The 18,483-nt window shown below is 31.3% G+C and overlaps 1 protein-coding gene across 7 annotated transcripts in view; it reads left to right on the forward strand.

Annotated features, from left to right (window-relative positions):
• LOC139482342 (lipoxygenase homology domain-containing protein 1-like) overlaps window positions 1-15,236 on the forward strand; it is a 75,310-nt gene extending 60,074 nt beyond the window's left edge. For all 7 annotated transcript variants that reach the window (XM_071266192.1, XM_071266193.1, XM_071266190.1 and 4 more), the window contains 12 exons: window positions 3,826-4,022; window positions 4,439-4,628; window positions 4,931-5,091; window positions 5,715-5,801; window positions 6,603-6,726; window positions 7,121-7,351; window positions 7,680-7,859; window positions 8,225-8,360; window positions 8,736-8,903; window positions 9,389-9,504; window positions 10,270-10,461; window positions 11,155-15,236. In XM_071266192.1, the coding sequence (XP_071122293.1) occupies window positions 3,826-4,022; window positions 4,439-4,628; window positions 4,931-5,091; window positions 5,715-5,801; window positions 6,603-6,726; window positions 7,121-7,351; window positions 7,680-7,859; window positions 8,225-8,360; window positions 8,736-8,903; window positions 9,389-9,504; window positions 10,270-10,461; window positions 11,155-11,336 (1,964 nt within the window). In that variant the 3' untranslated portion in view covers window positions 11,337-15,236. The remainder of the gene's footprint in view (window positions 1-3,825; window positions 4,023-4,438; window positions 4,629-4,930; window positions 5,092-5,714; window positions 5,802-6,602; window positions 6,727-7,120; window positions 7,352-7,679; window positions 7,860-8,224; window positions 8,361-8,735; window positions 8,904-9,388; window positions 9,505-10,269; window positions 10,462-11,154) is intronic.
• Window positions 15,237-18,483: the final 3,247 nt, after the last annotated feature.

Raw genomic sequence — 18,483 nt, forward strand, 5'->3', positions numbered from 1 at the left:
AAAGCCTATATATTTGATATATGATGGATGTATTTATTTAGAAAACATTTTCATGCTAGCCTACCTTTCAGTGCTGAAAAAAAGAATTACAAATGTCGTTGAATATTTGTCTTATAAAGACAATTGTCATGCAAAGAAGTCAAAATCCCTCTAACTTGGCTTCAGTAGACTTATTTATGTTGTGGCTTTACAGTACCAGTTCAAATTGCTTGAGAAGGAGTTGCATTTTAAAGAAAGTTAATTTAATTATTTTGTTATTATTTTTCCCTGAAAAATTTGAGTTTCTTGAGAATTCTTTAATTACTGTCTTTCACTTAACATAAACCAAAAATATAGGGATTATAAATCACGAATTATTAGTCGATAGTAGAATGTAGTTATTCCCTTTTATCCATTCATGTTGCTGCTATATTTTTCCTTGCTTTGTATATTGGTAAGGAAATCAATTTTAGTATATGCCTATATTTGTAACCTGCTTTAGAATTGAAGACGTGTAACATAGCTTATTGCAGTAGTGTTGATAAATTTTAACCCAAATTGTTGGGTGATATTCATTGTTGTTAGTGTCAAGACCAAGGTTCTGGAAACAGTCAAATTTGCCAGTCATGACCTAAACTGAAAGCTATATGTCCTAAACGATAGATTTTGATTTAGGACAAATTTTATTTTTGACAGAAATGTTTTCCGTGAATTCATTGAGATCAGGTTTCTTAATCGCTATTTTGTACATGATTCTGTTTTTAATCCCTTTCCTTTAATAAAACTACCATTCCAGTATAGTATGATAATTCTGAAGACCTTCTAATAACTATATTAACGCCTCAGGGAATTAATAGCTAATGATTGCTTATCATTATTAGGGCAGAATCAATTTGCGCCAATGGCAGTTTTGAAAAGGTATAAATTGCGCCACTCTCTTTTATTTTGATGGTATTAATTGCGCCAATAAATGAAATGAAATTGCGCCACATTTACCTGTAAATATTTTTTACTTATATCATACCTGCACATGTTTTACCTATAGCATACATGTAGTATTATTAAAATTTCCACTAAAGATTTAATTGAACACTCATCAAATTTAAGAAAACTCACCAAAAAATAAATTGTTTAGTAATAGAATATTTTTTCACGAGTCAAGAGTGTCTGATATACCATTCAAGAAAATAAAGTCTGATAGAGGAAAAACCGGTCATCATTGTTGAAAAACACAAAATTCCGTCAGGCATTTGTACAGAAAACTGGAGAAATAAGGTGGAGATTTAACAGTTAAGGAAAACTGGAGAAATAAGGTGGAGATGTACAGTTAAGTGGTGTTGTGCTAGGTTATTCACAGATGAATCGTATACAATTATTTCGAATGGAGAATTAGATTATATGTCATGAAACAAAAGTCCAGAAACAAGAACGTCAAATTATGAGAACTGCGTGCAAAAGAAAAGCAACCGATATGTTGCCAGGGCGACCTTCTAAAATAAAAAAATTCAGAGCTCTTCAAAATTGAAGAAGAAAATTTAGAAAAGAAAGATTTAAGATATGTGCGTCAGTCAATGTATATGGAGAGAATAAAACTGCATCGGGCTCAACCTAAAAGTCAAGCAGAATTTCACAGAATATTGGATGATATTGGTGTTGTTACAAACAAAGATGATGACTTTGTATTGTGTAACGAGCCAGAAAGCGGGATAATTTTATGAGGATGATTACTTTATTGGCGCAAATGATACCTATAGTTTTGAAAATTAGGTGGCGCAAAAGAAGTATTGGCGCAATTAAGTTGTGGCGCAAATGAGTTACTTTTTGGCGCAAAAAGATATCGCCCCATTATTACTTGTGTTTTTAATTCACACCTGACATTGATCACAAGCTCAAAACTAACTTCATAAAGAAATTGAAATTCTTTGACAGCTGTCACCATTATTTAATTAGTTTTCAGCAAAGACCTGCATCATTTCTGATTTAAAAAAAATGGTTATAAAATTCATGAAGTAAATTCAATGAAACAGTCAATACAAGTTTGAATCTAGTGTGATTTCAACAATTTGAAAAAAGTACACCAACTTTTAAGTTATCTCAAAATGACAGAGATTGTGTCTGGGTATTTGGTCGAGACTCTTCTTTTTTGTATAAAATACTGGTCACGGCACCAAGTTATTTGTACAATAATAAATAAATAATTATAAAGAATAAATGAACCAATAAAAAAAAGAATAGGGAAAAATAGCCTAAAATAAAATAAAATAATAAGGAAATCACAATGTAAAGAATATTTGTATGCATGTGTCAGCTTCAGGTAAAATTATCGTTATCAAAAATTGAATAAGTAACCAGTATATTGCTAGTTAAATGTAAAAAATATGAAAATTGTTACTAATTGACAGTGTTATGATAGTGTTCTCCCCAGGCCGTTTTAGCGTCGCGGTACCGCGACGCTATATTTTTTCACCGTGATGCTATAATAATTCCCGCGACGCTATAATTATACCCGCGACGCTATAATTATTTTGAAGATGCTATTTTACTTGTCCTCAATTTTGAACTTTCATCTATTATCGATTATGATCATAAAAATTATATCACCTTTAATTGTAATCCCTTTAAGTCGGACACTAAAGGCAATTAAGAGATTAAATAGCTAGGTGTTAATTGCCCTCAGGGTGATAACTGTTTGGATGCGAATATCCCAAGCTGACACTTGTGACATGACCAATACCACGTGTCTGCAATCACCAATATTGACATGGAAAAATGCAATCACAAAACAATTCGAAATCTACGTTTTGTATCACGAAATTTCAAAGATTGAAACGATTTTTATTTTTTTTAAAAAGGTCGTTTATTTGTGCAACTCTCCAAAAATTACTTTCTTTCTCTTCCGGTAATACGAGAGCGAGAATTTTGGTTTAGAGCTAAAATAAGTTTAATACTTCTTTAAAAAGTTATCATAATTGGCTTAAGTTTATGTTTAATCCATTTAATGCATTAAAAGCGTCTTATTCATTCACAATCTCTTGTCAAACAATGTTTATTCTCGGACTCATTTTTCGTAAATTTTACTACGGTCGCCATTGCACATTTTTGTGTAAACTACGGATCTAAACCGGACCAGATATGACAAAAATTCTGCATTTTCACGATAATGACAACAGATGGACAGTAGACAGAAAAATTAAACCAAGAGAGAAAACTACGCATTAACAGACTATTTGTTAGATAACTTTGTTAAAAATACATATGATTTTGATGTTAAGATAAGAAACAACTGGGACTAATTCATTGAGTGGCATGAAACAATGAATTTCATAAATTAAACATGATAAAAAAAAGTTTTTAAATTGATTTTTTTTTGCTTCTTTTGCTACTTTATCTTTACTTAATATAATATAAAAAGTAGTTAATTTTGTGTACTAGATAATTTAGTTTTGTATATATATACAGGTTGAACTATAATGAACCATTCATTCATTTGACTTATTGTTGGGTAACTGAAACCACATATTTATTTTTATTTGGCACAAGAGGAAAAAAATAATTCTGTAACTATAAATGAATAAAGAAGACATAAACTGAAACAACTGTTTTTGTGGTTATAGTTTAATTGTATTCTCAGTTATGAATTGAACAATATAAACTAAAACATATAAAGGAAATAGAGCATCAACGCGACGCGACAAACGTTTAAGAATTAAAAAAAATACAGTTATTTTTTTGTACGCAAAATGTGATGCTATCCAAAATTTCTGGGGAGAACACTGTATGAGATTGACTAAGAAGTTTAAACACATTAATTATCACCATAAATATTTTTCATGTTATATATTACAGCTGTGAGCTATAAGATTAGTGTTGCCACGGGTGACGGAGATGACAATGGTACCGTCAGCAATGTCTACGTAGATATCTGTGGACCTAAAAACAAACATACTGGTAAACTGTTCCTGGACAAGGAGAAGTTTGAACCAGGCTGTACTGATTCTGTCACTGTGGATGCATTAGATGTGGAAGATGTCAGAAAAATAAAGGTAGGAGAAAGGCACAACACATGGCATTTGGGTCAATTTGATTTAAATTCATTTTGTTCTGTAAATTCAGATAGTATTGTATGCATTTATTATTGTGCTTTTTCAAGAAAATTGTGTTTTTGTAATCGGATATTTTTTCTGCTAGAATGAAACTAACATGAGCTGTTATTTTTGTCTGTTTGAAATTTTTGTCTGTAAATTCTTATGTGATGACTGCTGATAAGCTTAATATCATAACAAATATGAAAAATTGGATACAAGAATATGTAAATTCTTAAATGAAAGATCTGTTTGTTGTGGTTGTTATTGACAGGTCAGAAAAAATGGAATTTTACCTGTTTAATTGTGTTTGCTAGTTAAATTGACAGGTCATGTTAGAGTAATTTTACCCATTGAAATGTGGTTGTTATTGACAGGTTGGACATGACGGAACAGCCCCTGGTACAGGATGGTTTGTTAAATCAGTAGTAATAGATATACCTTCTAAAGGCAAACATTTCCTATTTAACTGTGGAACCTGGCTAGCCAGAGACAAGAGTGACGGCAAGACAGAGAGAACGTTTACTCTGGATGACGGAGTCAGTACAGTTACCTCATATAAACCTAGTAAGTCAACGCAATAAATATTCTGATTATTGTTATTGATGATTTTATCGAAAGTTATATTTCAATTTTCAGAGAGCTTGTTTTTGTGACAGTACATAATGAAGTTAAAGTTGTGGAAAGATTCCCTGATGAGATTCACATTAGGCCTCTTGTTGGTAATTTTGTTTAACCAAATGTAAAAATTCTTTTATTCTTTTAACAAATATAATGAAATTAGTAAATCATATCATGGATTGGAATTAATGTATTCATAATTATCTGTTGTAAAATTTATTATAAATGTTTTCCTGAACTTCTTGCAGTGATACCTTATGAATGTACAGTGATAACTGGTGATCGTGAGAAAGCTGGTACCGACATGCAGATCACATTAACTTTATTTGGTACCAGTGGAACTTCCTCTCCTATAATTCTTGATAAGACTGGAAACAGATTTGAGAGAGGCAGTGAGGATTTAATCAAGGTTTGTTTCTAATATTATAAAAAGTGTGTGAAATGTGGAATTCCTATGCAAGCTTAGGATTAATTGCAAAAACATAGGTGCTAGAACTAGGGGTATGTAGCGTGTAACACTCCTTCCCACTTGGTACACACACACACACATCACACACTTTTTCAGACAAAACATTTTATAAAGCTTGTTAAATATCTGAGAGACCAGTGCTTTATATTGGTCCCACAAGAGGCTGACAAAGTATAAAAAAAACATAAAAAAAACGAAGATACTATATAACACTGATCAACATTTTCAAAAAGAAATAAATTTTGTTGCATTTTGAGAACACAAAAAATCCTTGCCTTAGAACTTGTACCCTTTCTCCCATTATGTGATGTAAACTTGTGCCTAGTAAATTATTCAGACAATTCAGGGATACAGAAGGAATTTACGCCACATCTAAACATAATACATATTTCCTATAATGTTACACTGTTGTAGCAGTAGTTAACATTACATTTGTATGCAAGTAGACAGCCAAACTAGATGAATAAGTATTAACCTTTGTTCAGCTTTTCATGTTTATGAAGAGTCATCCTTAATTCATGTTCATTTCTTCATTGATAAGAATGAAACCTTTTGTTTAACAGCTTGATATAGAAGATGTTGGCCCATTGAAGAAACTGAGAGTAGAGACAAGCGGCAAAGGAAGTAGAGCATCATGGTACTTAGAAAAGGTCAGTATGAGTTGTATATATTCCTAGAAAAGAGAAAAGGTCAGTATGAGTTGTATATATTCATAGGAAAGGTCAGTGTGAGTTGTATATATTCATAGGAAAGGTCAGTATGAGTTGTATATATTCATAGGAAAGAGAAAAGGTCAGTATGAGTTGTATATATTCCTAGAAAAGAGAAAAGGTCAGTATGAGTTGTATATATTCCAAGAAAAGAGAAAAGGTCAGTATGAGTAGAAAAGAGAAAAGGTCAGTATGAGTTGTATATATTCATAGGAAAGAGAAAAGGTCAGTATGAGTTGTATATATTCCTAGGAAAGAGAAAAGGTCAGTATGAGTTGTATATATTCCTAGGAAAGGTCAGTGTGAGTTGTATATATTCCTAGGAAAGGTCAGTGTGAGTTGTATATATTCCTAGGAAAGGTCAGTATGAGTTGTATATATTCCTAGGAAAGAAAAGAATAGAATGTAGCAAGAGCAAAGAAAAAAATAAATCATAAAGAAAAATATTTTTTTCCAAAAATTACATTTCTATTTTAAAAAGCCAAAAATATTTTTTGTTATATATTGGTGGAGATGAGATGTTTTAAATACTTCATGTGCATGACTGTGTCTATAATGCCTTATTTTTACCATACAGTTTTGATGAAAATGTGAATAACATCTATATTAGGACAGAATGCTCTAATGTTATTTCTAAATTTTATTTTTCTTCCTCAAAATTTAACAGGACAGAACTTTTGTTATCTTTTATTTAAATAACTGCTTTATTTTGAAACAATCTCTCATCTTTTCTTTTAACAGATTGCATTATTTAACATGAAAACTGGAGAAAAGACCAATTTTATTCACGAAGATTGGCTGAGTAAAGAGAAAGGTTATTCCAAAGATCTTCCAGCTAAGATAAGGGGAAAAGAGGCTCTAGATAGTAAGTATTATAGACTTTACGATAATATGAGGGTCATATGCATCACTTATTATACTAAGTGCCATAATAAAGCTTAGTACAGCAAAAGTGTGAATATCACAAAAATGAACTAGAAAACGAAAAACAAAATTAAAGAGCAGATACTTTTTTTGCCTGACATATGTTGTACATAATTATGATGTGGATTAATATTTTTAAATGCAGTTTCAATATAATTACCGGGTATGTGTATTTATTAGAAATTGATGAAAATAGCATATCTTATTTTTACAAATGGAATTTATCATTGAGTGTGGAATGCACACTAATGTTAAGTTACTAAACATCTGGAAAATGTTTTATTTACTATTTATACTGTTTAAGTTTGATATAACTTGTATTGCAATAATTTCAGAAACCTCCTATAAGATCAGTGTGAAGACTTCCAATGTGAGAGGGGCAGGAACAGATGCCAATGTATATGTTATTTTATTTGGTGCCAATGGTGATACTGGTCAGTTACATCTGGACAAATCAGAGACGTTCAAAGATCCCTTTGAGAATGACCAGGTTGATGTGTTCACATTTAAAGACATGCTGAGTGTTGGAGAAATGTCAAAGTGTAGAGTCTGGCATGATAATAAAGGTCAGATATTGTTAACTTTTGACTACATTTAACCATCATTTTGGCAATATTTTCCTTATTGTGTAAGGGAGATGAAAACATTTTACAAGTTTAAAAATTTATCTCCAAAGTTTAAGAAAAAGATAAATTATATAATGTATTATGATACATTTTGTGCCAAAACCAACAGGAAAAGGACCAGTCACCCAAATGAGTTATATTTCTCAAATTTGGTATATTCAAATATTTGACAAACAATTTCTTTGATATATTTATTTGCTCACCATAAATGATTTTTATGTTATCTCAACCTTCATAAATGTATTGAAAACTTAATTGTTTATTCCAGGACTTGGTGCAGCCTGGCATTTAGCCAATATAGAGGTAGAAGATCTGAAGACAAAGAAGGTTTATAAATTTCACTGTGATAAATGGCTGTCAACCAAGGAAGATGACAAACAGATTGTAAGGGAGCTAACTTGTGGTACATCATCAACACCACGATCTCCAGGGAATAAAGAGGTCATCAGTAAGTTATCTTATGGTATAGAACTAGGGGTGAGGTGTCAATAGAAATGACGTTCCTACGCTAGGTAAACTAGGGGAAAAGTAGACAAATTTTGGAATGAGTTGTATGGTCTCAAAAGAAAAAGTTTAAAGTCTTATTAGCTGGTAAAACCAGGAAATAAAATCTTTTAGGAACAATATGCAAACAAAAAATAACATTGCAGGGTTTGCATAGAAGAAGCATTTTAGAATATACAAATGACTCTGAAAAGATACTGCAGGAAAATTCCAAACTCTTTGCATTTAACTTTAAATAAAAAATACAATTGCATGTACCTAATATAAAGTCTGTAAGGAATTCAGACAATATTTCCTATCAATTTTCAGATTATGAATTAGAAGTGGAGACCTCTGGTGTTGACGAGGCTGGAACAATGCATCATGGTTGGATTGTTATTGATGGTGAAAAAGGAACAAAGAAATACAAAATGCACAACAGCAAAGTTGACAAAAAATTACGCAGGTGAGTTAGAGACAACATAATTTTTTTAAAGTTTTTTTTAGAAGAAAAAAAACATGATTAGTATTGTTTTACTTTTATCTTTGATGCACATATTTCCAGGCAAATATGTTTTTCTTAACCATAAAAAAAAGAAGATTTGGTATGATTGCCAATGAAACAACTCTCCTCAAGAGACCAAATGACACATAAATTTATAACTACAGGTCATTGTAGGCCCTCAACAATGAACAAAGCGCATGCAGTATTTTTATGTACCCTGTGTTGAAGGTTGTACATCGGTTGTAGTGTAAGGTTGTTTTTTTACGCAATGCCTAATTCTTTTATATTGTATAGAAAACAATGTTAAATTGTAATGAATGCTATGTATTATTTCAGAGGTACAACCAACACATTTACCTTTTCCTGTAAACCTCTGGGTAAACTGAAGTCTGTAACAGTGGGTGCCTGTGAGAGAGAGGATATACCTGTAGGTAATGCCAATGGCAAGGAGGCTCAGTGGCTGTGTAAGAAGTTAAGCATCACTGATACCGTCTCTGGAGACAAGTAAGTTGGTTGTTTATTTTTTGTTGGTTGAATGTATTTTGGTGCATGCAGGAATGTGATAGACATTGAAGTGGTGAATGGAGACATAATTTGATCAAAGATAATACTCCTTTCCATTGAGCTTTTTTGAGCTTTTTTTCTTGTGACAAACAAAGTTTTTTTCAACTAGAATCCTATAAAAACATTATTTTTTTCAATAAATTACAAGAGGAAAAACTATTTTTTGAAACTCGATGTTGAGATTATAATTCTGTCAAGAAATTTAAAATCTAAACAGTTTATTTTTAAAATAAACCATCCATTTTACAAAATAGCAGTCCATATAACAGAGGTACTTCATAACATGTGTATAAATGTAATTTGTGTTGATTGATTGTATGTTTTATGAAGTATTTACCTTTTGTAACTCAGGCAGGAAAAGACAGAGAAAATTTTGTTTTCAACATCTTTAACTTTTATTTCATGTTTAATTATCTTTTTTACAGGTATGTTTTCTCAGTAAATGCATGGTTACCAATATCTGAAGAGGCATACGACCTTGCAGATGGAAAGAAAGTCAAGGTCAAAGCAGTAGAGAAAGGTCACATAGCTGTTGTAAGAAGTAAGTAAACAATATTTTATATAGTTTTTATGCCCCACCTACGATAGTAGAGGGGCATTATGTTTTATCGTCTGTACGTCCTTTCGTTCTCCATCCATCCGTCCGTCCATTTGTTCGTTTGTTCATCCATCTGTTCTTTTGTTCCTCTGTCCCGCTTCAGGTTTTTGGTCAAGGTAGTCTTTGATGAAGCTGCAGTCCAATCAACTTGAAACTTAGTTCACATGTTCCTTTTGATATGATCTTTCTAATTTTAAATCCAAATTAGTTTTTTTACCCAATTTCACAGTCCATTGAACATGAAAAATGATAGTGCAAGTGGGGCATCCGTGTACTTTGAACACATTCTTGTTCCTTTTAATGTAGGTTATCTTAATTACTATCATATAAAAGAAGTTTCCTAAATAAATAAAAAATAGAAAAAAATCATAAAGTTTTGTTATCTTCAGATTAAAATAAAAATGCACTTAGAGATAAGTTTTTAATCCCCTTCTTCTCTCATAATTTTGATAACATGTCAAAATTTCTAATTTTTAAAAGCAATGGTTGATTAATCGTCACACTGGGGACGAGAAAAATATGTCGGATTAAGCAGGGTGTCAGAATACTCAGGTTTTTTCTGCAAGAATAGGCATATTTTGGGACCATGAGAATGTGCCGATTAAAGCAGGATGTTGGAATACTCAGGTGTCAGATTAGGCAGGTTACACTGTATCAAGATAAATGAGTTTCAATCAAGAACTTTTATCATAAAAATATTTTTTGTAGACTTAGCTGCCATTAAGTATGAAGTAATAGTATACACTGGTGACGTGTCTGGAGCAGGAACTAATGCCAATGTATTTGTAACATTGTTTGGAGAACACGGAGATAGTGGCAAACGTCCCCTCAAACAAAGCTTCCGTAATCTGTTTGAGAAAAACCAGGTGGATAAATTCACATTGGAATGTCTAGATTTAGGTAAGTGAACAAATTAATGGAGTCATACACAAAGATTTACTTTCAACTCAAACCACAATGGGGGTCTGTGGATCCCGCTTACTGTTTTGTCAGATTCCCATATCCTGCTTACACTATAAACGTAAGCAATTCTTATTTTTTTGTTAATTCCCATGTCCTGCTAGACTTCATTTTCCGTTTTTATGTCACAATAATTTGACTTTCACGTGTCACACTTACAAAAAATAGGCAATCCCGCGTCACGCTTAGTCCCCAATGAGACCCACCACAATGGTTATTAGATATTTTTAAAAGAAAAGAAACATTTTAAGGGGTGTGAATTGATTATTATACCCATTATGAAGACCAGATGTGTAACGGTTTTCTTCTGTCCCTCCATTTTACTGTCTAACTATAAATGACATTATGTCAGCATATACAAGTCGTAGCTTCTTGGTTTACTGGAAATTCAAAAATTATTGCATGCATTTATTATTGCAATTTTGTCATTTTGGACTAAAATGTGATTTAAATTTTTGCAATATTGAGAAAAATCCTGTTTAATTCATATCAAAAATCAAAATGTGAGTTTAAACTATTGCAATTATAACCCTGTTGCATTTTTCATTATATTCTAAGTAATCAAATTCACCCAACACAACAGACAACAATTATTTATGCTGCTAACACTATTCTTTTTATTATTTATTACAGGTGAATTAATAAAAGTCCGACTTGAGCATGACAATTCTGGTTTCCGTCCTGGCTGGTTCCTTGAGAAGGTTGAAGTAGTAAATCAGGGCACTAGTGCTACATCTGAATTCCAATGTCATCGATGGTTTGATAAAGACAAAGATGATGGACAAATTGTTAGAGATATTTTAGTGGCTAGCTGATAGATTTATTAACAACTAATTTTTTAATGAATTTCTTTAATATATCTTTGCAAGAAAGAAATCTACTTGTATTTACTTGAGTCAAAAATATGAGGAACATGATATTTTCAAATACTGAGCAGAGATTCATACAGATCTATTTTATTCAGAAACTGTGACATTTTTTAAAAGCTTTAGAATAAAGAATTGATTTACAAATAACAACATGATTAAAGCTTTTTACTCAGGGACAAATTTATGGACTTTTATGAAGAAGAACTTTCAACAATTCAATTTTGTTGCTGTTGCGATAAAGGCAAATATTGTTAACCAAGTTGTCCAGTTTGTACTGTTTATAATGTGAAATTATTTATTTGATAAAATTGTCACTTATTGACCAATATTTATTGTTGTTCCAGTGGTCTGCGGTCAAGTTTTGCTTTTATGAATAATAACAAACACACAAAAATAATTTACATAGCAGTTTACAGGGATGCAACTTTTAGTATAACTAAAATGCTCAATGTAAATTTCCATCAATACACCTAAACTCAAGTGCTTCAATTTAATATATATTTTGTTAAAATTTGCACGATAGCATGACATCCAAATTATGTTTTAGTTTTTGGTCTGAACACATTCTTTTATTCATAAAAGCAAAACATTTCTGTGTATTGTAATATTTAAGTTTTATTGTGCCTGTCTCAAGTTTTATTAAGGCAGCAACCATTTGATTTCCTGGGGGGGCTATGGTTTTTTTTGGAAAAAAAAGTTTGTTTCCAGTTTTTGGAGAAAAAAATAATTTGTTTTTGATTCTGAGAAAAAAAAATTGTTTGTTTCACCCTCAGCTGCCACTATATGTAATGCTAAAATTGAAAGAAAAAAATTGCTTTCGACTTGTTGCGAAAAAAATAATTTGTCCAGAAAAAAAAACCATAGCCCCCCCCCCAGAAAATCAAATGGTTGCTGCCTAAAGCCTTTCTATTTTGAGGGATTTTATCTTTTTGACATTTTATATTTACATTTTTACTAATGATTTTAATCTACAAGAAATTGTGATAGCTGATATATATGTACAATCACTTTGTTAATGTTGCTTTATGGTGTAGTATTGTAAATATTATATATTATATTGTTTATTTATTGCCTTTCAATCATCTGCTCGTTTTTGTATATACTTGGAAAATACTAGCTTATATTTATCACTATATGTAAATAATGGAATACCCAGAATATAACAGATTTTTACAGAAGAAAGAATATGCCTAGAAATTATTTTTGTAATGGTCTTTATTTATTTATTAAAATGATATACTGTAAACCAACTTATTTGGGCTGATACTTTCGTTCTGGGCACTTTCCAGACGACCTTGCTGCAATTCATTGAGGCTATTTTCTAAATTTTTTAATGTATTTGTATCAGCAATTTATTTTTACTCTCTTGATGTATTTGAATGAAGAATACCTAAATGATAGATATGTGCTACAATTTATCTTTGCATTATTTTCGTACTCATAAAAATACAGTTTTTGCGAAAATAAGTTGGTTTACCGTATTATACACATGTGATACTTTTTAGAAAAGAATTCTGATTGGACAGTATATTAGTATCTGTTCCTTCTCCAGATAAAATTTGTGCACAAGTTTGAGACTTTGCTTTATTTCAAGAAGTCAAACAGATTTTTCCACTGCTTTTAACTATAATCAATCTTGAACGAGGCTACTGTCTGTCAGTAGCTGTATAAAAACCATGACACATAGCGACACAAACATTGCTTTAGCAAGATTGCCAAGAAGGAAAATATTTCAGTAGAATATCTTAGTGCTTGCTTTGTATATTATCATGGCTGATTAAAAATATGTAAATTGAAAATTAATGAGGAGTAAGATTTCAAACAGAAAAAAATTAGGGCAGCAAAAATTTTATTTGTCCAGTTTTTAAATACTTGTATATAACAATTGTATATAGTTCTAATCTCTGTAATATATAATTTATATTTTTTTATTGTACATTTCAGACAGTGAGGAATAATTAAAAAAAAAAATCATATAATATTAATCTAGTCATAGGTAATAATAAATCTTATTTATCTGGATTCCAGAAATGGCTTCAGCTTTATATAGAAGAGGAAATTTAAGGCCTACCAAATCAAATAATTGTTCTTCAGATACAAAAAGAAAGATTGAAAACATTGATGATTGTCAAGGTTTTATTGATTTTTGGAACTTTAGTGCAGTGGGTATATATTTTTTTTTACATGTAAGTTCCAAATTTTAATAAATATATTTAAAAAACTGAGATGTGCCATAAAGGAATTTGAGGAAAAGCCAATTAATTATGGCCTAAGTCAACTCATTGTTTCATTGACACACACATCCCGTTAAGACCATTCAATGATAACTGTCATATAAGTGCTTGATTTTGAAATTATTTATCTTTTTGCATAGGTACATTTTATTTTATTTTTTTCATAAAATGGAAATCCATGACAAAACTATAGAAAATCATTGTTTTAGTTGAGAAGGTTCTGCATTTAAAGTGTCATTTGTTAAATTTTGGCTAATTTATAAACCAAAGTATCCCCTTCTTGTGTCAAATGTTGGGGATGAGTCCATAACAAGAGTGGTTTTTTTTTTAACAGAAATGTCTGTAATAATATGTTTATTGGTGTACAGAAATGAATGATGGGAAGTTGCATATGTTGATCTGTGATATATATATGTTGATTATAAATGTTATGTTATTATTCCATATTCAATTCATTAAGGATGTACTTAGGTGAGGTTTTGGAATTTGTGTCAAATGTTCGCACTCCTTGGTGTTTTTCCATACAATACAATGTAAAATATTTTGCCCCATAACACCCATTTATTTTTTCATATAAGACTTTAAAATAGCTCATGAAAGGTCATTTACCAAAATTTTAGAAGATTCTTGATTTTCTTTCTTTTCTTTTGAGACCCAAATTTTACCAATGCAAATATAAGGTAAAAGTCTGAGTCAGCCTTTTCCCGCCATATTTTAGATCTCAAATATCTAAAAAAGGAGGTCCATGACCTATCAATATTTTTAGCTTATCTTTATCCTTAATTGATGCTCTACCAGCTTATAGTATCAATTTTAATTTCTTAATTTTTACTTAACTTCACCTAAGTATATCCTTAAGAACTTGTAACCTATACTTTTATACCCTACTTTAGAGTATACCACTGCAGTTTATCATAAACAAGTTGAATACATGTTATAATTGTTGTAATTTGTACATGTTTCCGTCCTTTAAAATGTTTTCTAGTTATGATACACATTACTATGGCTGAATGGTAAGCAAGCGGTTTGTTATGATCAAATGTAACTTAATTGTCCTTGTATTTTACTTCCTCTTTAAAAGAGATTATTCAACCAAAAATGGCATCTATCACCTTGTGCACTTCATTTGAAAAATTTCTATTATGAAATAGAATAATGACCTCACATATTTTCCATAAATACTACTAACTAGTCATATAAATACAGTTTAGGTATAATTTCTGTTAAGCAAAGCTGGTAAATTAAAAATAATATTCAGATGGTTTTCAATATTTTTTTTATTTTTTTTTACCATAGAATCATTCCAGTTATATGATATATAATAATTCTGCTGTTTTACATGAATTCTGTACTTTACTTAGTATGTCATTGCAATTCTTAGATTTATGAGGTGTGCAGAACTTGACTGCAGTTCAAAACTATTTATGTTGTGATTTTTATTCCCATATTGTCTTATTTCAGATTTTTTATATATTTTACAATCATTTAATTTAGATTCCGTCATATTTTTATCCAATTTTGAGTAAATTAAAGCTAGGAGTACTCAAATGTTATTTAAAATGTTGATATAAACTATGTTATAGTTAAACTAGAAAAATAAAAAAAATAAAAAGAATTATACAGTTTTTTTTATCTGTACGGCATGAGAGTTCCCCATATCCTTTCAGTGGCAAGACTTCTTGTTGTACCCCTCTGTCACAGAAGGGAGAAATATGGTTAACTTAAATTTTCCCAACTGTTCTGACACACTGATGACACAGCCAGTTTTGTTGGACCAGGTATTTTTAGTAGATAGATAAAGTTGTTTCTCTTCTTGTACATTTGTTCCTATTTTTAGTACACTTTTAATGTCTGTTCTGCGTGAACCCCAGCTGGGGAAAACCAAAAAGTAAATTTTTGCTGCTTTTATGCTAAGCATCTAGCTTTAAGGATTAAGAGTGAAGACTTGTTGCTTCTGAATAAAACAAACTGTGTCTTAGTAGGGTAACATGTCTTTCTACAGACTGTTAAAACTAGTGAACTAGCATGTGAAAAATCAGCCTGAGAATGTCAATCAAGTACTAAGCAGGGTTAATGTTCATATAGAAGTAACATGTTCTCATCCTGAATATGTGTTTATTTGTAGCCATCCATTATCATCTGTGCTGTGTGCTCCCTTCTGATATATGATTCAAATTATTTTAGTTTATCCTACTTTCTGTTTGCCTCAATCAGTTAAATGATTTAAACATGATCAATTTTTTATGAGAACAAATTTCCAATTTACACTTTGTGGAAATGTGCAGAGGGAAGGTTTCATACCAAATCTTCTTGATTTTGTTTCAGGTTTTTAGCTCACCTGGCCGAAAGGCCAAGTGAGCTTTTCTCATCACTTGGCGTCTGGCATCCGTCGTCGTCGTCCTGCGTTAACTTTTACAAAAATCTTCTCCTCTGAAACTACTAATCCAAATTTAACCAAACTTGGCCACAATCATCATTGGGGTATCTAGTTTAAAAAATGTGTACGGTGACCCGGCCAACCAACCAAGATGGCCGCCATGGCTAAAAATAGAACATAGGGGTAAAATGCAGTTTTTGGCTTATAACTCAAAAACCAAAGCATTTAGAGCAAATCTGACATGGGGGTAAAATTGTTCATCAGGTCAAGATCTATCTGCCCTGCAATTTTCAGATGAATCGGACATTTTGTTGTTGGGTTGCTGCCCCTGAAATGGTAATTTTAAGGAAATTTTGCTGTTTTTGGTTATTATCTTGAATATTATAATATAGATAGAGATAAACTGTAAACAGCAATAATGTTCAGCATAGTAAGATCTACAAACAAGTCAACATGACCAAAATGGTCAGTTGACCACTTTAGGAGTTATTGCCCTTTATAGTCAATTTTTAACAATTTTTCGTAAATCTTAGTAATCTTTTAGAAAAATCTTCTCCTCTAAAACTACTGGGCCAAATTTAACCAAACTTGGCCATAATCATCATTTGGGTATCTAGTTAAAAAAATGTGTCCGATGCCCCGCCCAACCAACCAAGATAGCCGCCATGGCTAAAAATAGAACATAGGGGTAAAATGCAGTTTTTGGCTTATAACTCAAAAACCAAAGCATTTAGAGCAAATCTGACATGGGATTACTATTGTTCATCAGGTCAAGATCTATCTGCCCTGAAATTTTCAGATGAATCGGACATTCCGTTGTTGGGTTGCTGCCCCTGAAATGGTAATTTTAAGGAAATTTTGCTGTTTTTGGTTATCTTGAATATTATTATAGATAGAGAGAAACTGTAAACAGCAATAATGTTCAGCAAAGTAAGATCTACAAATAAGTCAAACATGACCAAAATGGTCAGTTGACCACTTTAGGAGTTACTGCCCTTTACAGTCAATTTTTAACCATTTTTATTAAATCTTAGTAATCTTTCAGAAAAATCTTCTCCTCTAAAACTACTGGGCCAAATTTAACCAAACTTAGCCATAATCATCATTGGGGTATCTAGTTTATAAAATGTGTCCGGTAACTCGGCCAACAAACCAAGATGGCTGCCATGGCTAAAAATAGAACATGGGGGTAAAATGCAGTTTTTGGCTTATAACTCAAAAACCAAAGCATTTAGAGCAAATCTGACATGGAAGTAAAATTGTTGATCAGGTCACGATCTATCTGCCCTGGAATTTTCAGATGAATCAGATAATCGGTTGTTAGGTAGCTGCCCCTGAATTGGTAATTTTGAGGAAATTTTGCTGTTTTTTTTGTTATTATCTTGAATATTATTATAGATAGAGATAAACTGTAAACAGCAATAATGTACAGCAAAGTAAGAACTAAAAATAAGTCAGTATGACTAAAATAGTCAATTGACCCCCTAAGGAGTTATTGCCCTTCATAGTAAATTTTTAACAATTTTCTTAAAATTTTGAAGATTTTCAATAACATTTTCCACAGAAAGTACTGTTATAGATAGAGATAATTGTAAGCAGCAAAAATGTTTAGTAAAGTAAGATCTACAAACACATCACCATCACCAAAACACAATTTGGTCATGAATCCATCTGTGTCCTTTGTTTAATATTCACATAGACCAAGGTGAGCGACACAGGCTCTTTACAGCCTCTAGTTTGGTGAACTAGATCATAGTTTTAAATAAAATGTATGATTTTTATATCCCGCTTAGGGCATGTTTTTTGGTCTATGTGTCTTTTCATTCATTTGTTCATCCATCTCTCTGTCCCACTTCAAGGTTAAAAGGTTTTGGTCAAGATAGCTTTTGATCAAATTGAAACTTAGTACACATGTTCTCTATGATATAATTTTTCTAATTTAAATGCAAAATTAGAGTTTTGAACCCCATTTCACTATCCACTGAACATAGAAAATGACAGTGCAAGTGGGGCATTCATGAACTTCTGACACAATTCTTGTTTTAATGTGAAATACCATTTAAAATCACAAACATTCACGAATGATCAGATATAAGTACATGCAAGCAATAGGAGAATATACAAACAAAGGAACACTTACATATAGGATAGAAACACAAAGAAAGACTTACATATAGGAGGATGTGCAAACAAAGGAACACTAACATATGGAAGGATATACAAATAAGGGAACACTAGCATATAGGATATGCAAACAAAAGGAACACTAACATACAGAAAGGATATACAAACAAGAGAACACTTTACATGCAAGCAATAGGAGGATAAACAAACAAGGAAACACTTTCGTGTAGGATAATATACAAACAAGGAAAACTTACATATAGGATAGATTAACCAAGGAACACTTACTAATAGAATATACAAACAAAGGAAGACTTACATGTAGGAGGATATACAAATAAAGGAACACTGACATACG

The sequence above is a fragment of the Mytilus edulis genome, chromosome 7 (assembly GCF_963676685.1).
Source record: "Mytilus edulis chromosome 7, xbMytEdul2.2, whole genome shotgun sequence".
Taxonomy (NCBI): Eukaryota; Metazoa; Mollusca; class Bivalvia; order Mytilida; family Mytilidae; genus Mytilus; species Mytilus edulis.